This window comes from Oncorhynchus tshawytscha, linkage group LG19, assembly GCF_018296145.1.
Source record: "Oncorhynchus tshawytscha isolate Ot180627B linkage group LG19, Otsh_v2.0, whole genome shotgun sequence".
NCBI lineage: Eukaryota > Metazoa > Chordata > Actinopteri > Salmoniformes > Salmonidae > Oncorhynchus > Oncorhynchus tshawytscha.
Window position 1 is genome coordinate 51,694,349 of NC_056447.1, and position 22,813 is coordinate 51,717,161.

The following is a 22,813-nucleotide window of genomic DNA, read 5'->3' on the forward strand; positions in this document are numbered from 1 at the left end:
TACTGTATGTTGTTATGGGTCTTCTCAAAAGCCAGGCCAGGGGATATTAAGGTACCTTTAGCCATTTGATGGAAGTTGGCCGGTTCCTCTGGTCTAAACTTATGTTCCATGGCTGAGGGAGAGTCCTTGATGAACCGGGTCTGTTCTGGGGTGAAGTTGGCATTAAGTTGCTTATCCACGGGAATAGGCAGCGACTTGGGCAGGAACCAGAAGGGTACAGCAGACATGAGGGTGATAGCCCCGGCTATGAGGTACCCCAGCCACCACGCCCCCACCCAGCGGGCATCGCCTGGGGTGATGGTGATAGTCTCTGGAGAAGGACAGGTGTAGCAGGATCATATAACCAACAGGGTTGGGCTCAAAGCCATTTAGGATTCAGTTAAATCAGTATGTAAACTGTAATATACTATAACTATAATATAATATAATATACTATAATATAATATAATATACTATAACTATAATATAATATAATATAATATAATATACTATACTATAACTATAATATAATATAATATAATATAATATACTATAACTATAATATAATATAATATACTATAACTATAATATAATATACTATACTATAAATCAGTATGTAAACTATAATATACTATAACTATAATATAATATAATATAATATAATATACTATAATATAATATAATATACTATAAATCAGTATGTAAACTATAATATACTATAACTATAACTATAATATAATATACTATAACTATAATATAATATACTATAATATACTATAATATAATATACTATAAATCAGTATGTAAACTATAATATACTATAACTATAACTATAATATAATATAATACAATATAATATAATATACTATAATATAATATAATATACTATAAATCAGTATGTAAACTATAATATACTATAACTATAACTATAATATAATATAATATAATATAATATACTATAATATAATATATATATACTATAATATAATATAATATACTATAAATCAGTATGTAAACTATAATATACTATAACTATAACTATAATATAATATAATATAATATACTATAATATAATATAATATACTATAATATAATATAATATACTATAAATCAGTATGTAAACTATAATATACTATAACTATAATATAATATACTATAATATACTATAAATCAGTATGTAAACTATAATATACTATAATATAATATAATATACTATAAATCAGTATGTAAACTATAATATACTATAACTATAATATAATATACTATAATATACTATAACTATAATATAATATAATATACTATAAATCAGTATGTAAACTATAATATACTATAACTATACTATAATATAATATACTATAAATCAGTATGTAAACTGTAATATACTATAACTATAATATAATATACTATAAATCAGTATGTAAACTATAATATACTATAACTATAATATAATATACTATAAATCAGTATGTAAACTATAATATACTATAACTATAATATAATATAATATACTATAAATCAGTATGTAAACTATAATATACTATAACTATAATATAATATAATATAATATACTATATATAAGTATGTGAACAGAGAACAATCCAGGGTTTCCTATTCTCAGTCCTGAGTTGGTTAATTAGCTGCGTAGTGCCGGGGGGCGGACCAGGGTTTCCTATTCTCGGTCCTGAGTTGGTTAATTAGCTGTGTAGTGCCGGGGGGGGGGGCAGGACCAGGGTTTCCTGGGAAAACCTGCTATAGAGCATAGTGCTTGCAACACCAAAGGTCGTGAGTTCGATTCCCGCTGGGGCGTGACTGTAAGTATAGACGCGTGACTGTAAGTTGCTCTGGATAAAAGCGTCTGCAGTAACAGCACCGTGAGTATATAGGAACTGAACTGGATTTATGCCATTACATAATGACACCACCGTGGCTGTATATACGACACCAGTAATATGGTAGTTGTCTGAATCGACTCACCCATGTTCACGTATCCTATGTCAACGTATATCTTGGCACACAAGGATCCTAGTAAGTAGCCAAAGACGGGACCTATGATTGATATGGTCTGGACACAGCCTGAAACATTCAAACATAGAAAAGACACAAACTTAATTTAGCGACATGATAGATGACCTATCCTACTTTAAACAAATGATTCTGAAAGTTATAATGAATATACTTTTTTTTTTTTTGTGAGACGGAAAAAACATGTTATCTTACTAATGTAAAGGGCTGCATTCTCAGACCTGGCGTAGTCGTCTATATAGGAGATTCCCAGCGGATGTACAGGAGTCTCTCCTATCCCTCTTAACACATTACCCAGGAACACATAGATCCACATAGACACACTGGACTCTTGCTCACAGCCTGTCATTTAGAAGAAAGACATGCTTAAATACAGCATTAGATGCCACAATGTCATAGTAGAATTGAATGATTTAATGGATGAAAAACTGCCGGTCACAATTCCCTCCTTACTCCTCCCGTTGGTCTTAACCTATCAATGTATCCTGGACATCAGCCAGTCTGAATTCCCTCCTTATCCCTCCCGTTGGTCTTAACCTATCAATGTTCTAGTATCCTGGACAACAGCCAGTCTGAATTCCCTCCTTACCCCTCCCGTTGGTCTTAACCTATCAATGTTCTAGTATCCTGGACATCAGCCAGTCTGAATTCCCTCCTTACCCCTCCCGTTGGTCTTAACCTATCAATGTTCTAGTATCCTGGACAACAGCCAGTCTGAATTTCCTCCTTACCCCTCCCGTTGGTCTTAACCTATCAATGTTCTAGTATCCTGGACAACAGCCAGTCTGAATTTCCTCCTTACCCCTCCCGTTGGTCTTAACCTATCAATGTTCTAGTATCCTGGACAACAGCCAGTCTGAATTTCCTCCTTACCCCTCCCGTTGGTCTTAACCTATCAATGTTCTAGTATCCTGGACATCAGCCAGTCTGAATTCCCTCCTTACCCCTCCCGTTGGTCTTAACCTATCAATGTTCTAGTATCCTGGACATCAGCCAGTCTGAATTCCCTCCTTACCCCTCCCGTTGGTCTTAACCTATCAATGTTCTAGTATCCTGGACATCAGCCAGTCTGAATTCCCTCCTTACCCCTCCCGTTGGTCTTAACCTATCAATGTTCTAGTATCCTGGACATCAGCCAGTCTGAATTCCCTCCTTACCCCTCCCGTTGGTCTTAACCTATCAATGTTCTAGTATCCTGGACAACAGCCAGTCTGAATTTCCTCCTTACCCCTCCCGTTGGTCTTAACCTATCAATGTTCTAGTATCCTGGACATCAGCCAGTCTGAATTCCCTCCTTACCCCTCCGGTTGGTCTTAACCTATCAATGTTCTAGTATCCTGGACATCAGCCAGTCTGAATTCCCTCCTTACCCCTCCCGTTGGTCTTAACCTATCAATGTTCTAGTATCCTGGACATCAGCCAGTCTGAATTCCCTCCTTACCCCTCCGGTTGGTCTTAACCTATCAATGTTCTAGTATCCTGGACATCAGCCAGTCTGAATTTCCTCCTTACCCCTCCCGTTGGTCTTAACCTATCAATGTTCTAGTATCCTGGACATCAGCCAGTCTGAATTTCCTCCTTACCCCTCCCGTTGGTCTTAACCTATCAATGTTCTAGTATCCTGGACATCAGCCAGTCTGAATTCCCTCCTTACCCCTCCGGTTGGTCTTAACCTATCAATGTTCTAGTATCCTGGACATCAGCCAGTCTGAATTCCCTCCTTACCCCTCCCGTTGGTCTTAACCTATCAATGTTCTAGTATCCTGGACAACAGCCAGTCTGAATTCCCTCCTTACCCCTCCGGTTGGTCTTAACCTATCAATGTTCTAGTATCCTGGACAACAGCCAGTCTGAATTTCCTCCTTACCCCTCCCGTTGGTCTTCACCTATCAATGTTCTAGTATCCTGGACATCAGCCAGTCTGAATTCCCTCCCTACCCCTCCCATTGGCCCTAACCTATCAATGTTCTCGTATCCTGGACATCAGCCAGTCTGAATTCCCTCCTTACCCCTCCCATTGGCCCTAACCTACTGATGTTCTAGTATCCTGGACATCAGCCAGTCTGAATTCCCTCCTTACCCCTCCCATTGGCCCTAACCTATCGATGTTCTAGTATCCTGGACATCAGCCAGTCTGAATTCCCTCCTTACCCCTCCCATTGGCCCTAACCTACTGATGTTCTAGTATCCTGGACATCAGCCAGTCTGAATTCCCTCCTTACCCCTCCCATTGGCCCTAACCTATCGATGTTCTAGTATCCTGGACATCAGCCAGTCTGAATTCCCTCCTTACCCCTCCCATTGGTCTTAACCTGTCGATGTTCTAGTATCCTGGACATCAGCCAGTCTGAATTTCTTCCGTACAACCTCCCATTGGTCTTAACCCTTCAATGTTAGAAAATATGTAGGGTCTGAGTAGATATAAGCAGTGTAGTGTTGGAGCTCCCACTATATTACTTCTTCTATCTTACAGATCTACAAACAGTGAAGAGTTAGGGTCAAGGTGGTAGGGATTGAATTTGTACTGCATGTCTGTGTATATGGTTTAGTTACCATGTCTTACCTACAGACGGCAGTATAGAGGCCTTGTCACCTGCCTGTGTGAACTCAGCCGAGCTTGCTGGACATGGACCGAAGGTAGTGGTTGAATTCATGGACGCTCTAACTGACGATTGGAACTTATAGCTGAGTACAAAATACCAATGTGACTGTTAGGCTAGGCGATGGGTAAAGCATCCATTAGGTGTCATTAGATTTAAACATGTAATTCCTCAACAAATAAAATAATCTAAACATTCATTTAAAAAAAAAGGAAAGCAGTATATTGGCCACTCAAATTGCTACCCTTGATTTGTTATCCAACCCACGTCATGATAATGTTACTGTCACGTCTACTCGACTCCCAGCGTCTACAGCACAGTTACTTTGTCAGTGACAATAAATCTTTGTGCAACATGTTAACCTAAATTTAAGATTAAACTACTATCTCACTGTAAAAACATAACTGAAATGTGAGCCACCCTACAAAACACAGAGAGGTCAATACATTCTCATGTTCTGACGACAAGTTGTGTACTCGTCTTACTACTTACCGTCCTAAAATAAAATGAGGCATGGCGATGAGGAACGTCCCAAACGACATCAGGACACATCCGATCGCTATGATCTTAGGTCGGTGAAGCTTGGCACCAAAATAACTCACAAAGGCTATCACCAATAGGTTACCTACAATACAGGGATGAGGGGAAGGGGTGGGGAAGGAGATATGGTTGGGCCCATTTGACAGTTACAGGGGGTCACACTTTCAGAACGACAACACTATTGGTCAAGAGACGTTTACATCTGAACCACAGATGTGATTCTGTTTTTATACCAGAGAAAATGTAGAGCGTCAGGATGTTATTCTGATATGACTTTATGATGGTCATTTAGCAGAGACTTTTATCCAAAAGTGCTTACGGAACTATCAACATTGACAACGGCACATATAGTGTACCAAACGCTGAAAGAAGGAGAGCCTCACACTCTAGGAGCTCAGATGCAATAATTTAATAGCCAACGTTTGGACAGACAAGCTGTCTTCATTAGGTTATAATACAACTCTGATGTTAATCAATCACCTATATGCTCTAACACAGTGAGCCAAAGGATCCAGCATGTGGACATATGATCTCTGCTTTAACAAAGAAGCCCTTACTTTTGATGCAATTGCCTACGGAAAATATACATCGCCATAGAAACCCCAGGGACCGGCACTACAGACCAGGGTCATATGCTGACAATAAGAGCACTAGTGTAGCAGCATTCAACACCACTGATGCCTTGTAGAACTACAGGGCTAGAATGAACATAAGAGAGGTATTAGCTCCATTAGCTTTTGAGGTTGTATTACACCACCCACCATTGATTTTTTAAAAGCCACATTCGCTCAAAGGGAAGCTCGTGAATTGGCATATAGTGTGTTGGTCCTACGATGACACGCACGGGAAGACGTAATCGTGGCTCATCCAACTGATGCACCCTAACATTTCCGTGAAACATACAGTATGAATAGCTAAGTTGGTAGAAGAAGAAGAGAAGGAGGAAGAAGAAGAAGAGAAGGAGGAAGAAGAAGAAGAAGAGAAGGAGGAAGAAGAAGAAGAAGAGAAGGAGGAAGAAGAAGAAGAAGAGAAGGAGGAAGAAGAAGAAGAAGAGAAGGAGGAAGAAGAAGAAGAGAAGGAGGAAGAAGAAGGAAGAAGAAGAAGAAGAAGGAAGGAAGAAGAAGAGAAGGAGGAAGAAGAAGAAGAGAAGGAGGAAGAAGAAAGAGAAGGAGGAAGAAGAAGAGAAGGAAGAAGGAAGAAGAAGAAGAGAAGGAGGAAGAAGAAGAAGAGAAGGAGGAAGAAGAAGAAGAGAAGGAGGAAGAAGAAGAAGAGAAGGAGGAAGAAGAAGAAGAAGAGAAGAAGGAGGAAGAAGAAGAAGAGAAGGAGGAAGAAGAAGAAAAGAAGGAGGAAGAGAAGGAGGAAGAAGAAGAAGAAGAGAAGAGAAGGAAGAAGAAGAAGAGAAGGAGGAAGAAGAAGAAGAAGAGAAGGAGGAAGAAGGTAGAAGAGAAGGAGGAAGAAGGTAGAAGAGAAGGAGGAAGAAGGTAGGAGAGAAGGAGGAAGAAGAAGGTAGACGAAGAAGAGAAGGAGGAAGAAGAAGAAGAGAAGGAGGAAGAAGAAAAGAAGGAGGAAGAAGAAGAGAAGGAGGAAGAAGAAGAAGAGAAGGAGGAAGAAGAAGAGAAGGAGGAAGAAGAAGAGAAGGAGGAAGAAGAAGAAAAGAAGGAGGAAGAAGAAGAAGAGAAGGAGGAAGAAGAAGAGAAGGAGGAAGAAGAGAAGGAGGAAGAAGAAGAAGAGAAGGAGGAAGAAGAATAGAAGGAGGAAGAAGAAGAAAAGAAGGAGGAAGAAGAAGAAGAGAAGGAGGAAGAAGAAGAGAAGGAGGAAGAAGAGAAGGAGGAAGAAGAAGAAGAGAAGGAGGAAGAAGAATAGAAGGAGGAAGAAGAATAAGAAACATGAACGCATAGCTAGGTAGAGAAGCAAACTAAACATGTACTGTAGGTATTTGGGTACAGTATTTACCTATTTCAAAGCTCCCATCAATAACACCTATCAAATAACTTGGGATATCAAATCTCCTCTCCAGCTGGGTTATCGTACTTTTCATGTAACTCCCAGACAAGGCCTTAGAGAAGTAGGCAAAGGACAGGGCAGCCAGGAACATCTAAAGAGATGGAGAAGAAGAAGAGAGAGAGAAAAAGAGGTCAACAAAATAAAAAATATATATTTTACAACAAAATCAGACTAATAAGTGCCTGGTCTAAGAATGCCGAGTCCTCGCTCGTTGTTGATCTCCGTAGGCAGTCTTCACAAAAACAGGATTAAAAGAGGTCTTCAATCTCATGAGTCATAATCTCATGACTCTGACATATTCAGCCTCATGGCAATAACTCAGGACAGTTAATGGGAAACAGGTGAGTGTCAGCATCAGTCTCCGGACTACATTGTTAGGGATGAAAATTGATCGGGATGAAAATAGCCCTGCAGTGATCGGGGGTGTTGTCATCAGTGAGATCCTTTCTTCAAAAGGCAGAGTTGGACACAAAGACTTCACCTCAGATAGACCAGAACATCTCTATTTCTGTCCATCAGAGAAGAAGCACAAAGACACTCATCTGAGTAATCAGTGGTTCAGTATGGCATACATCATTCATATTTCTATTCAAATATTTTCAACAGTAGCAACTTGACCTCAGATGTACTGTGTTTCTCTGAACGCTGACGATATGACACTGGCCTTGCGATGCAGAGATTCTGCTTCTGGGAAAATGTTTCTGGCAAAGTCATAACTGAGACATCACTTAAAATGATTTCCATGTCATTCATTTATGCTTTCATCAATGTCATTGACATACAGTATGTTGTCATCAACTTATGTTGATTCCTTAGCTTTTTACAATAAGACCTTTCTAATTTCGGCCTGAGACAAATTACATTTCAGCAACAGTCTTCCTGGGAACGAGGCCAGTTCATTCATTCATTCATTCATTCATTCATTCATTCATTCATTCATTCATTCAATCATTCACATAGATAATGGAGAAGCTGTTTACAGATCCAGCAACACTTCAGATACCATTAGTCTGATGGGTCTAAATTGGTTGAATGAATGTATTAATTTCAAATCCAACACACACAACCGATCATTTAAAATTTTCCTCACACTAGTCCATCTCAGTCAGTCAGCCTAAATTCGAATGATGCGGGTGGATTTTAGAATACAGTCGTTACATCACTGAGTAATTAGGCTTGGTGGGTTGGGCAGGAGGGGACTTCAGTAGAATAGAATAGCCCCTTTGTTTCTGTAAAACGTTCAGCACCAAACTGGGTCACAGTTCAGAACAACACGATAGCTCATCATCGCCTCGCCCCATTGTTTTCCATTGAGGCTGTGTTTACACAGAAAGCCCTATTCTGATCTTTTCCCCCCCGCTAATTGGTCTTTTGACTAATCAGATCAGCTCTGAAAAATATCTGATGCAGCTTTAAGCTGAATACATTTAGGAGCTACAACATAAGGTACTGGGTTCTGCTGTCAAGGTATAGGGGTCCCCCACATTATGTCTCCAAGGCTGTGTTAACACAGGAAGCCCAATTATTATATTTTTACCACTAATTGGGTCATTTGACCGATCCCAGATATTTTCACCAATCTTTTTCAGAGTTGATCTGATTGGTCCAAATACAATTTAGTGAATAAATTATCCGAATTGGGCTGACTGTGTAAATGCAGTTTTACGCCAGAACTGGCCAGACCTGGATTCAAATGATTGGAAATCTTGAAAATAATCTTGAGCGTTTGCTTTAGCCTTTTTGGTAGTGCCAGATGGGCAGGATTTTCTCATACATCTATTCTATTAATTCCAGTGCACCAGGCAAGCTCAATCAAGCCTCAATCGAGTATTTGAAATGATTTCGAATAGTATTTGAACCCAGGTGGGACGGAGGCCATGGGGAGACTTCCTGAGAAAGATTTCCTGAATCTCACAAACTGAATTCCTAGGAGCTGTGATTTAGCTCATGTTATATGTCTGTGTGGCAACCCTGTGACTGGCTAGAATACTTGCACATGACCCTACCTTGATCTGGGGTCAAAGTAATACACTCAGGAAATTAACTTCCAGAACACAGCAGGCCTCAGCATCATAAATTAACATTTCACTGTCACGCCCTGGTCTAAGTATTTTGTGTTTTTCTTCATGTATTGGGTCAGGCCAGGGTGTGGCATGGGGTTTTTGTATTGTGGTGTGTTTTGTCTTGGGGTTTTGGTGTGTATGTATTGGGATTGTAGCTAGTGGGGTTATCTAGCAATGTCTATGGCTGTCTGGAGTGGTTCTCAATCAGAGGCAGGTGTTTATCGTTGTCTCTGATTGGGAACCATATTTAGGCAGCCATATTTTTTGAGTTGGTCATGTGTGATTGTCCTTAGTGTCCTTGTTCCTGTCTATGTGTTAGGTTACACAAGTATAGGCTGTTTCGGTTTTCGTTACGTTTAGTGTTTGTATTTAGATTCGTGTTACGTTTGCGATCCATAATTTAATAAACAATCTACACGCTGCATTTTGGTCCGACTCTCCTTCACACCTAGAAAACCGTAACATTCACTTACATAAATCTTGAAATTAATTGTTTGTACTTTTAATAATGTAAAAAAAATTAAACGTTTCTAAATCTCTTTTCTACTTTATGAAATCGTGTCATACTTAATGGAACACCGATTTGACAATTGTAAGAGTTCTAAAGGAAAATACTGAAAATGAGGATAAAAATACATGCACGTTTTTGTCTGATAGAGGATCTAATTTCAACATATTTTATACAAGGTTTGTTTATGTTTTTTTTTTTTTTACATAATGACAATCTTGTGTTTGATATTTTAATTAACATCAAAACGACAGTTTACGTTGATTCACTTTTTTGTAAAACCAATGTATTTTCCACGTCAACATACGTTGTAACAACGTTAACTCAACCAGTCTTTTTCCCAGTGGGTCTGTGTGTAACAGTATAACTTTAGACCGTCCCCTCGCCAAAACCCGGGTGCGAACCAGGGACCCTATGCACACATCAACAACAGTCACCCACGAAGCATTGTTACCCATCGCTCCACAAAAGCCGCGGCCCTTGCAGAGCAAGGGGAACCACTACTTCAAGGTCTCAGAGCAAGTGACGTCACTGATTGAAACGCTATTTAGCGCGCACCACCGCTAACTAGCTAGCCGTTTCACATCCGTTACATGTGCACCAAAATCTCTCCAAGTTTTCACCATCGTTGTACCGTTTTCACCATCATAAATACAGTTATTTTGTTGCTTTGACAAAGTAATTTCTCAAGATTATAATTGTGATTAGTGAATAATTTTAAGGTAAAATCTAAGCTGAGCTGGTCGAGCATAGCACGTCAACCTTGCTACCCACAGACCGGTGATATTTTTTCTTTTTACAATATAATTTTTGAGGGTTAAAGCTTGCATTCAACTTCTACTCCCTGTTACACACACCAAGCTAGGGGGGCACAAGGAGATGTATGGCTGATTTTAAACCTGTTGGGGCTAGGGGGCACAAGGAGATGTATGGCTGATTTTAAACCTGTTGGGGCTAGGGGGCACAAGGAGATGTATGGCTGATTTAAAACCTGTTGGGGCTAGGGGGCACAAGGAGATGTATGGCTTATTTAAAACCTGTTGGGGCTAGGGGGCACAAGGAGATTTATGGCTGATTTAAAACCTGTTGGGGCTAGGGGGCACAAGGAGATGATTGGCTGATTTAAAACCTGTTGGGGCTAGGGGGCACAAGGAGATTTATGGCTGATTTAAAACCTGTTGGGGCTAGGGGGCACAAGGAGATTTATGGCTGATTTAAAACCTGTTGGGGCTAGGGGGGCACAAGGAGATTTATGGCTGATTTTAAACCTGTTGGGGCTAGGGGGGCACAAGGAGATGTATGGCTGATTTAAGAAGAAATCATCAACCCTGTTACTTCATCTGGTACTTAAAAATAGGCACTTACTATAGTCATTTAACCTCTTGAAATGGGAAAGCATATATTTTTATTAAGTTGAATATGTGCTCTTCATGAAAGAAGAAACAATTATTTAATTAATGGATGTTTCCAGTAAATTACAATACACAAAAAGAGAATAATTTAATGGAATGACCCTGTAGCTGATGTGGCACTGGGAAGTAGTTAGCTGTGTGCGCAGTGCAGTAGTAGGGTCCATCACACAAGACCTAGAAGTACTGTAGCCCAAGACACGCCTGGGCTTTTCTGGGTCACTGGTGTTGACGATGCTGCTAGACATAACATATGCCATTTAGCAGAAGCTTTTAGCAACTTACATTTTTTCATATGGGTGGCCATTGGACCCACCACCCTGGCGTTGCTAGCATCAGGCTCTCGCAAACTGAGCAACACAGGACCATGAAGGTCCCTTGTTTGAGCCCAGATCAGGACAAGGACAGGCCCTAAACTCTGTTACAGTAAGTCACTTGCTGCTGAGGGCTACCTCACTCATTTTACAGATGCAGTGCTTGTTTATACACTGTCTAGAGCTAATGTACAGTAAAGTCGTCATCTGCTGCACTAATCATATACCAAGACAACTACTGTACAGTCTCTCTCTCTCACACACACACACACACACACACACACACACACACACAGCAGCCCTGGGTCAGGACATTTTTTCCCACTTTATAATACCCTGCAGGGTATGGGGGAGGGAGGGGGGTTGCAGTTCAAAGGGCACTAAGGGCTAAGTGTTGAGGGCCCATAGTGAGCATTTCTCCTTTGCTAAGATAATCCATCCACCTGACAGGTGTAGCATTTCAAGAAGCTGAGTAACAGCATAATCATTACATAGGTGCACCATGTGCTGGGGAAAATAAAAGGCCACTATAAAATGTGCAGTTTTGAGACACAACACAATGCCACAGATATCTCAATGTACATGCTGACGGCAGGAATGTCCATCAGAGCTGTACAGGCTGATCACCTTTGGGAGACGTGTCGCGCTGCCTGAGGCAAATGGTGGTCACATCAGATAATGACTGGGTTTTATGATCCACGTCCTTACCTTTTTTATATTTTTATATTTACCATTTATATTTTTGTTCAGTATAGAAGCTTCATGTTATTTTTGTTTAGTGTAACACCTTGAATGACCATTATTCGATGATATTCACTACGTTCAAGTCAAGTTTCTGTTTTGAAATAATCAATTAGGGAAACCAAAGATTGTACAGTATATCATACTCTACACACTGTCTTACAGCACACACTGCATATATATCAGTATATCATACTCTACACACTGTCTTACAGCACACACTGCATATATATCAGTATATCATACTCTACACACTGTCTTACAGCACACACTGCATATATATCAGTATATCATACTCTACACACTGTCTTACAGCACACACTGCATATATATCAGTATATCATACACTACACACTGTCTTACAGCACACACACTGCATATATATCAGTATATCATACTCTACACACTGTCTTACAGCACACACTGCATATATATCAGTTATCATACACATACTGCATACACACTGTGTTACAGCACACACACACACACACACACACACTGTCTTACAGCACACACACACACACACTTACAGCACACACTGTCTTACAGCACTCTGTTACACACACACACACACACACTGTCTTACAGCACACACACACACACACACACACACACACTGTCTTACAGCACACACACACACACACACACTGTCTTACAGCACGCATACACACTGTGTTACACACTGTCTTACACACTGTCTTACAGCACACACACACACACACACTGTCTTACAGCACACACACACACACACACACACACACTGTCTTACAGCACACACACACACACACACTGTCTTACAGCACACACACACACACACACTGTGTTACAGCATTAGTCTGTCTTACAGCACACACACACACACACACACACACTTACAGCACACACACACACACAGCACACACACACTGTCTTACAGCATGATATACAGTCAGTGTCTTACAGCACATACACAGTCCACACACTGTCTTACAGCACACACACAGTCCACACTTACAGCACACACTGTCCACAGTGTCTTACAGCACACATACAGTCCACAGTGTCTTACAGCATGATATACAGTCACTGTCTTACAGCATGATATACAGTCCAGTGTCTTACAGCACATATACAGTCCACAGTGTCTTACAGCATGATATACATCCACACTGTCTTACAGCATGATATACAGTCAGTGTCTTACAGCATGACACACAGTCACACACTGTCTTACAGCATGATATACAGTCCAGTGTCTTACAGCACACATACACAGTCCAGTGTCTTACAGCACACACACACACACACTGTCTTACAGCATGATATACACACTGTCTTACAGCATGATATACACACTGTCTTACAGCATGATATACAGTCCAGTGTCTTACAGCATGATATACAGTCCAGTGTCTTACAGCATGATATACAGTCCACAGTGTCTTACAGCATGATATACAGTCCACAGTGTCTTACAGCATGATATACAGTCCACAGTGTCTTACACTGCCACTAGATTCCTCTAAGAGATGCTTCTAGTTTGTTCCCTGTAAGCCAGTCAAATTACTTTCAGTCAGATGACCCCCCCCCTCACACACACACACACACACACACACACACACACACACACACACACACACACACACACACACACAAATAAAACCGCATACAAACATGGTCTCATTTTTGCTCCTAAATGCAGGTGTTTCAACCTAGAAAATACGGAGCGTAGGTGTTGGCAATGTTCTCTAGTTGCGCCGTGATTGGCTCAGTGTTCTGTCACTTATGGGGACACTACTTCCCCGCCAAGTCTATTCGTAGAGCTCAAAAATTCAAGCTCCTTGGGTGCTGCTATAGAGTTAAATTAGAAGTGCACATCCAAGAAGGCTCAAGATCATTGACCACTGATAAAATTATGTTTAATAACGTTACATCTACAGTAGCCTTCATTGGACTGATCATGTCAACATCATACTTTCAAATCTTAGCTAGCAGTCATCATCATGAATCAAGTCGACAATCTACTGGCAAATCCTTTTATAGATAAATTATAGATAAAACGTATCGTTGCTCATCGGCCATTGGACATAAACATTACAAAACAAGTTGATCTTCGCAAATTCAAAAATGAATGGTTTGGAAGGAATCAATGGCTAACTGCAAGCATTGCAAAGCAATCATTGGCTTGTTATTGAGTGGAGTGTCTGTGTGGTACAAAGTTAAAGATGAAGGGTCTCTTTTCCTAGTTTAAAATGATAAACATTCAACATTGGCCATGCTTTCAATGAAGCATGATTTGTTCCGCGCTCAAAACAACTGTTAACTCGTAACTGTGAAATCTGACTTCAGTGAGTTCAAGACAACTGGGAACTTGGGAAAAACAAGCTCCGACGGGGAAAATACGTTTTGAACAGTCACTCAACTCGAGAACTCGGGCCTCTTTCTAGAGCTACGACTGAAGATCACTGACATCATTATTTAACCTTGCTTTTTTTCCAGGTTCCCAGTTGTCTTGAAAACACCATAAATCCAGATAATGCCAGACTTTGATGACAAAACTTTCCCACAAAGAACTGCCGGACCACCTTCCTGTTCAAGTGAGCACGGCACAACAAGGTGAGTCCAAAAATGTCTTGTATGCTGCTGCATTAATGATGTATTATGCCAGGGAGAAATGTATACTGTAGCTAAGAAAGTAATACTAAGTGTATGTTGTGTAGTAAGCTGTTAGTAGCCCATGTGCCTCACCCTAATAATTAGGTCCCTTTTCCGCTCTTAATTTCGACTACTGTTCTGACTTGGTGGTGCACATGTAGCCTATAGCCTGTTTTAGAGAAATGTATTCATCAAATGTTGTAAGAGCTTTCATTGTCTGCTTATATGCCCCCTTTATTTATCCTGCGGTTCTGACTTAGTGTACAGGGAGAATACTGTAAGAATGGCCCATGTTCTGAATTCTGTCACTGTACATTTCAAAAGTGCTGAACAAATAGTTATATTGACTGCTGTACGGCCGTCCTAGCTCACTCATTAATATCTTAATCAAAATGATGGATTGCCTCTCATTTGTTTGTCGTCCCCTTATGCCATAGTTTGTACATCTCAATTGTCAGAAGAAACCACATTTGTTTAACCAAGTCAGCCATATGTTTTTAAAGGCGGTAAATGAGGCTGAATGAACTGTTTCGCTGCCAGACAAGGCTCTGCTGATAACCAGGTGTAGCAGTGGTAAGGTGTTGAGACTCTGCTGTTGGGACAGCTTTATGTAGGCCCTAACAGTTTGATGGGCACCATTTGTCACTGTTATAGTGCAATTAATGTATTGTTTAGTGTTGTGTTGTGCTGTGCTGTGTAGTAGCTTTGCTGGCATGAATCCCACATTACACATTTGTTTGCCCCACCAAGATTTACAGGCTAAAATCACCACTGTGTGGTTACACTCTTATTAAAAATAACCAGCCATAAAGAGTTATTTGGGTGAATGACTGTCCTGATAATTGAATCCCTTTGGGTTACAGGTAGAACCTTTTCACCAAAACGTTACTAAATGGGGTGTTTTCGTGGGTGAAAGGGTTCTACCTGGAAGGGAGAAGACAAAAAAAAGTGTTTTACCTGGAGACTAAACTGTGTTTTACCTGGAGACTAAACAGTGTTTTACCTGGAGACTAAACAGTGTTTTACCTGGAGACTAAACAGTGTTTTACCTGGAGACTAAACAGTGTTTTTACCTGAAGACTAAACAGTGTTTTTACCTGGAGACTAAACAGTGTTTTACCTGGAGACTAAACAGTGTTTTACCTGGAGACTAAACAGTGTTTTACCTGGAGACTAAACAGTGTTTTACCTGGAGACTAAACAGTGTTTTACCTGGAGACTAAACAGTGTTTTACCTGGAGACTAAACAGTGTTTTTACCTGGAGACTAAACAGTGTTTTCCTACAGCCGAGGAACCCTTTACAAACCCTTTTTGAAGAGTGTTTATGCGACAGAATAATTTGTCCTAGAACTAAGTACAGAACACAGTGTTTTACCTGGAGACTAAGAACAGTGTTTTACAGTTCTGCCTTTTAGATCTTAAAGAATAGGTTTATATGAATAACGGGAACCTGATCCTAGATCGGTGCAGGGTTTTAATTTCCCATGAAGTGATATGAGAAGAGACAAGTTCTGTACCTTCAGACTGGAGCAACTGGACTTCTGCATCCCTGAAGATGATGGGGTAGAGGAGACGTCGTCTGGGGTCCACCTCGCCTTAGATGGAACCTCCATCTTTCGAAGGAAGATAATGGTTTCTTCAGGTGAAGGAGTTTCTCTGTTGTAGTCTTTCTGGTTCAACTCACACCTAAGATATTCTTTTCCAGTGTTTTACCTGGCCATCATCTAAAAAATATGGGATTATATGGTGACTTTCTTTTCCATTTGTTTTAGACTAAACAGTGTTTTTACCTGGAGACTAAACAGTGTTTTCATCAGCCAAATGACATTTACACGGGGTGGACAGACTGTTGGGTCACGGAGGAGAGAACCCTGTTGGGTCACAAACCCTTTTTGAAGAGTGTTTATGGGACAGAATAATTTGGGTCACTGGAGAACTCTGGGTACAGAACAGTACAGACAGAACAATACAGACAGAACAATACAGACAGACTGTTGGGTCAGAACAGAACAGAACAGAGAGAGGATGGAGGATCAGTTCTGGGTCACTTTGGTGGAGACTCTTAAAGAATATGTTTATATGAATAACGATGGAACCTGTTGGGTCACTAGATCGGGATGGAGGACAGGGACTTTTCACGGAGGAGAGAGGATGGAATTTCCACAGGAGAGTGATAGACTGAGAAGAGACAGACTTTTGGGTCACTGGTGGACCTTTTGGGTCACGGAGACTGGATGGTGGACAACTGGACTTGGAGGACGCATCCCACGAAGATGATGGGGTTTTGGGTCACGGAGGAGAGAGGATGGAGGACGGAGGACAGACTTTTGGGTCCACCAGACTGTTGGGTCACGGAGGAGAGAGGATGGAGGACCTGTTGGGTCATGGAACCTCCATCTTTCGAAGGAAGATAATGGTTTCTTCAGGTGAAGGAGTTTCTCTGTTGTAGTCTTTCGTCATTGGTTCAACTCACACCTGTTGGAAGATATTCTTTTCCAAAGAAAGTAAATTACTGGCTACAGGCATCATCTAATATGGGATTATATGGTGCCTTTCTTTTCCATTTGTTTAGATGGAGGCTGGAGAAATGAAATGAGACTCACACTTCATCAGCCAAATGACATTTACACGGGGTGGACAGACTGTTGGGTCACGGAGGAGAGAGGATGGAGGACAGACTGTTGGGTCACGGAGGAGAGAGGATGGAGGACGGAGGACAGACTTTTGGGGTCACGGAGGAGAGAGGATGGAGGACAGACTGTTGGGTCACGGAGGAGAGAGGATGGTGGACAGACTGTTGGGTCACGGAGGAGAGAGGATGGGAGGACAGACTGTTGGGTCACGGAGGAGAGAGGATGGAGGACAGACTTTTGGGGTCACGGAGGAGAGAGGATGGAGGATGGAGGACAGACTTTTGGGTCACGGAGGAGAGAGGATGGAGGACGGAGGACAGACTTTTGGGGTCACGGAGGAGAGAGGATGGAGGACGGAGGACAGACTTTTGGGTCACGGAGGAGAGAGGATGGAGGACAGACTTTTGGGTCACGGAGGAGAGAGGATGGAGGACGGAGGACAGACTTTTGCCCAAATGAGAAAAGCCTCAAGTTGTAGGCCTATGACCCTTTTCTCTCTGCCGGAAACGCTGTCTCCAGTCAAGGGTACAGTAGCACAACTTCCACCAAAATGGCGCTGCGTTTGTTTACAAGGTCGCTAACATATTACTTTAGCTTTCAAAGTTTGACCAAACCAATCTAATATCAAAGACAGTGGCAACTTGGAGGTATAAATTTTTAGGGGGATTTTCTGAACAACTTATTGAACAACTGAATCATGTAACAGAAGAGATGACGAAACATCATGTGTGTAAGCCACAAGCGGTTTCTCACGGTAAACAACGCACCCTTTGTTTTCTAACTGGAGCAAACAGACAGAAAGTACAGATAGCCACATGCACTAAAAGGGCCTATAGCCTACTGTTTACGTGTTACTTGAATTCAGAACCCTTTATTATGGTTTCATCTGATTATGCAATGATTTATCATTGTTTGATAGCCTAATTGTTCATTCATAACAACATTGGGCGTCCAAATGTTAAACATGATCTATTCTTCCGAGGGGGCTGACAGAAATCAAAGTGATGGTTTCCTCGATAAATCAAGATGTAGACTCAATAATAATCACATATACATGTAGCTGAATGTTTCTTTAGTTTATTTAACTAGGCAAGTCAGTTAAGAACAAAATCTAATTTTCAATGACCCCCAAGGAATAGTGGCTCAACTGCCTTGTTCAGGGGAAGAATGACAGATTTTTACCTTGTCAGCTCGGGAATTTGATCTAGCAACCTTTCGGTTACTAGTCCAACGCTCTAACCACTAGGCTACCTGCTGCCCAAAGTTTGGTAATTGGATTTGATAATTGGATGGATTATCTTGACAAAAGAATTGCACAAACAGCCTAGTGAAACCAATATGTTTAAAGTTGAATAATTGGACAACTCTTGAACAGAATGGGTCAACGTAGTTTTTTTTTTATGTCACATTGTGTGAATAAAATGACATTTTCATCACTTGGTTTCATGAATGAATCTCAATCAAGATATAAAACAGACCATCCATCTCTGATCCCTGTCCAGACCACGTGCACACTTTAACTAACTAGCTGAATGACATGGTACACTATGACTGAATTACACAATGCACACAGAAGACAGAGAGCTCTCTCTCTCTCTCTCTCTCTCTCTCTCTCTCTCTCTCTCTTTCTCTCTTTCTCTCTCTCTCTTTCTCTCTTTCTCTCTCTCTCTCTCTCTTTCTTTCTGTCTCTCTCTCTCTCTTTCTTTCTGTCTCTCATTATCTCTTTCTCTCTCATTATCTCTTTCTCTCTCATTATCTCTTTCTCTCTCATTATCTCTTTCTCTCTCATTATCTCTTTCTCTCTCATTATCTCTTTCTCTCTCATTATCTCTTTCTCTCTCATTATCTCTTTCTCTCTCATTCTCTCTCTCTCTCATTATCTCTCTCTCTCATTATCTCTCATTATCTCTCTCTCTCTCTCATTATCTCTCTCTCTCTCTCTCTCTCTCTCTCTCTCTATTCCAATTTAAGGGGCTTTATTGGCATTACTAAAGCAAGTGCAATAAATTATAAACCAAAAAAATGAACAGTAATCATTACACACAAAAGTTCCCAAAGAATAAAGACATTTCAAATGTCATATTATGTCTATATATAGTGTTGTAACGATGTACAAATGGTTAAAGTACAAAAGTGAAAATAAATAAACATAAATATGGGTTGTATTTACAATGGTGTTTGTTCTTCACTGATTGTCCTTTTCTTGTGGCATCAGGTCACAAATATTGCCGCTATGATGGCACACAATGATATTTCACCCAATAAATATGGGAGTATCACAATGTTGTTTTCTAATTCTTTGTGGGTCTGTGTATTCTGAGGAAAATATGTGTCTCTACTATGGTCATACATTTCGAAGGAGGTTAGGAAGTGCAGCTCAGTTATCCACCTCATTTTGTGGGCAGTGTGCACATAGCCTGTCTTCTCTTGAGAGCCAGGTCTGCCTTCGGCGTCCTCTCTCAATAGCAAGGCTATGATCACTGAGTCTGTACATAGTCAGCTTTCCTTAAGTTTGGGTCAGTCACAGTGGTCAGGTATTATGCCGCTGTGTACTCTCTGTGTAGGGCCAAATCGCATTCTAGTTTGCTCTTGCTTTTTTGTTTATCCTTTCCAATGTGTCAAGTAATTATCTTATTGTTTTCTTATTCTCTCTTTCTCCCCCATATCTCTCTCTCTCTCCCCATCTCTCTCTTTCTCTCTCCCTCTCTCTCTCCCCATCTCTCTCGCTCTCTCTCAGCAACCCAAGTGTCTAATTGATTTCTCTGATTCTCTCTGGTCTCTGATTATAGACAATCTGATAGGTCATATCTTAGCTAATAACATTATAGACTGTTTGCCTAATAACCTTTACAAAAAAATACCAAATAGTCAGGCCTACAAGTGAACCTAAACTAATCTGTGGATGCAGCAGTACTTTTGTCCAATAATGTCCAATAGGCTACACATTTCTCCTTATGTGCCAGTGTCCACATTTAATCATTGTAAATACTGAATATGATGCCGTTTTTTTTCTTCAGATTGTTCATTGAGAAACCCTGTGTGTCAGGATAAACACACAGTATGTATGGCGTTCATAAAGGAGAGAACAACAAAACAAAGTAAATGACATTTTCACATGCAACTGTTGCCACAGCAAAGCTGCACTTCCTACATTGTCTGTGATCTGTATTTCTCAAGCAGTGACATTTGCCGAGAGCGTCATTATTATTTTTTTTTAAGGATCTAAAGATAATTGACTGTTTTGCCTAGTCCACCATGATAAAATATTATATAACCTAATATGTTATTCGTTTAAAAAAAAAATGTTTTCATACACTGGAAATCTCAGGGACTGTGGCTTTGGGCTAAATATGTTGCCATAGCCAATAAATATATTTAATTGATTCCTACTTACCCAAGTATTTTTTTCTGAACTGAAGGAGCTCAGAGGCTGCAGAGCTTTGACGTGTCGACGTTATATCCGCTCTGAAACTTCTTCGTAGCAGAACCCCTGCCCGAACGAACCCCTGCTTCCAGTTTTCAGTTTTCCATATTCTTTATTGTCCAATAGCAATATCGCTTTCTTCAATAATCAACTCAATCATTTTCTCAGAATTTTCATTATTTGGTTGTGGATTTCAGTCCGGCTTTGACAAGCGACCACATACCCGGAGAATTGGAGCAATCTGAGCATTTGAAGCCTATAGTTCAGTTCATGGAAACCGCTGAGAATTGAACCGAAACACGTGATGCGCGTCTATGTAGAACTATAGAAAAGCACACTTAATTCCAGTCATTATTTTAGCCGTTCATTAAATCTAGGCTATAGAGCATCACCGCTAACGCAGGGAAAGTATATCATGTGTGGTAAATCGGAATAGCCTAAACATCGAAAGAGAAAGAAATAGATGAGCCTTAGATGTCTTAGATGGCAGATGATGAGTGTGGAACGTGATGATGAGAGGTTGATGACGTGATGATCAGCACATCTCTAAGTACTGTGAATCATTCATTTAGCTGCAGGTGATCACGTCTCATTAACAGTTTTTTTGCGACATAACAAGCCATAACATCATTTTTTTTCTCGGGTTCACATGTTGATGTGAAACATGTTATAATTCAAAACAGTAAAGTATAACATATTTATACTTGTTTATATTTATACATGCCTAATATGTACCTAATATGTACCATATGAGTTTGTAACAGTTTCACAGTACTTCTACCTGCAGGGATATACAGTGCCAATAACTATTCAAACTCGCACCTGTTAGGCCAACAATATCTCATTGTATTACTGCAACATTCGACGTTTGTCCACAAACATCGAGTTTTTAAGGTTAAGTTTAGGCATTAATTCCGACTGGTTAAGGTAAGGGTTAATGTTTGGGATGTAATTATGATTTTTTAAATTGCCCACCAATGGGATTGAAATGGCGATCCTCTGAGCCAGAGCTCGTGGTTTAGCAAGCCATAGCACGCCTTAGGAAGCCACGAGCCTACTTGATGGGAATAGCGCTCACCGTTGTACCTAGTGGCCAATATAAAAGACATCTCCCGACATTCTAGGGACCTGGAATAGTTATTTAGGCGGCAGGTAGCTCAGTGGTTCGAGCATTAGGCCAGTACCCGAAAGGTTGCTGGATTGAATCCCTGAGCTGACCATCTGTCATTCTGCCCCTGAACAAGGCAGTTAACTAACTGTTCTCTGGTAGGCCTTCATTGTAAATAAGAATTAGTTCTAAACTGACCTGTCTAGTTAAATAAAAAAATATTGGATCTGCTGTTACCTGGCTGTTTAACCCTGAAATGGTCCCATGCCACATCTTGATAATAAGCCTAATTGAAACTAATTGGGCACACTTAATGACCCTTGGTAATTCCAATGGCTTTAAAATTCTGCTTCTATCATGGTGTGAATATTCCACACACTGGCAGCATAGCTTAATTTTTTATTTCACCTTTATTTAACCAGGTAGGCCAGTTGAGAACAAGTTCTCATTTACAACTGCGACCTGGCCAAGATAAAGCAAAGCAGTGCGACAAAAAACAACAACACAGAGTTACACATGGAATAAACAAAAGTACAGACAATAACACAATAGAAAAATCTATATACAGTGTGGAAATGGCATAAGGAGGTAAGGCAATACATAAGCCATGGTAGCGAAGTAATTACAATTTAGCAAATGAACACTGGAGTGATAGATGTGCAGATGATGATGTGCAGGTAGAGATACTGGTGTGCAAAAGAGCAGAAAAGTAAATAATAACAATATGGGGATAAGGTAGGTAGATTGGATGGGCTATTTACAGATGGGCTGTGTACAGCTGCAACGATCGGTAAGCTGCTCAGATTGCTGATACTTAAAGTTAGTGAGGGAGA

General features: G+C 40.4%; 1 protein-coding gene across 1 annotated transcript in view; it reads right to left on the reverse strand.

Annotated features, from left to right (window-relative positions):
* The window catches only part of LOC112219049 (solute carrier organic anion transporter family member 1C1-like), a 32,537-nt gene extending 16,070 nt beyond the window's left edge, over positions 1 to 16,467 (reverse strand). The window contains exons 1-7 of the mRNA XM_042301850.1: positions 16,333 to 16,467; positions 7,095 to 7,236; positions 5,094 to 5,226; positions 4,565 to 4,686; positions 2,197 to 2,343; positions 1,954 to 2,052; positions 56 to 310 (exon numbers count right to left, since the gene is read on the reverse strand). Of these exons, the coding sequence (XP_042157784.1) occupies positions 56 to 310; positions 1,954 to 2,052; positions 2,197 to 2,343; positions 4,565 to 4,686; positions 5,094 to 5,226; positions 7,095 to 7,236; positions 16,333 to 16,428 (994 nt within the window). The 5' untranslated portion in view covers positions 16,429 to 16,467. The remainder of the gene's footprint in view (positions 1 to 55; positions 311 to 1,953; positions 2,053 to 2,196; positions 2,344 to 4,564; positions 4,687 to 5,093; positions 5,227 to 7,094; positions 7,237 to 16,332) is intronic.
* Between the last annotated feature and the right edge of the window lie 6,346 nt (positions 16,468 to 22,813).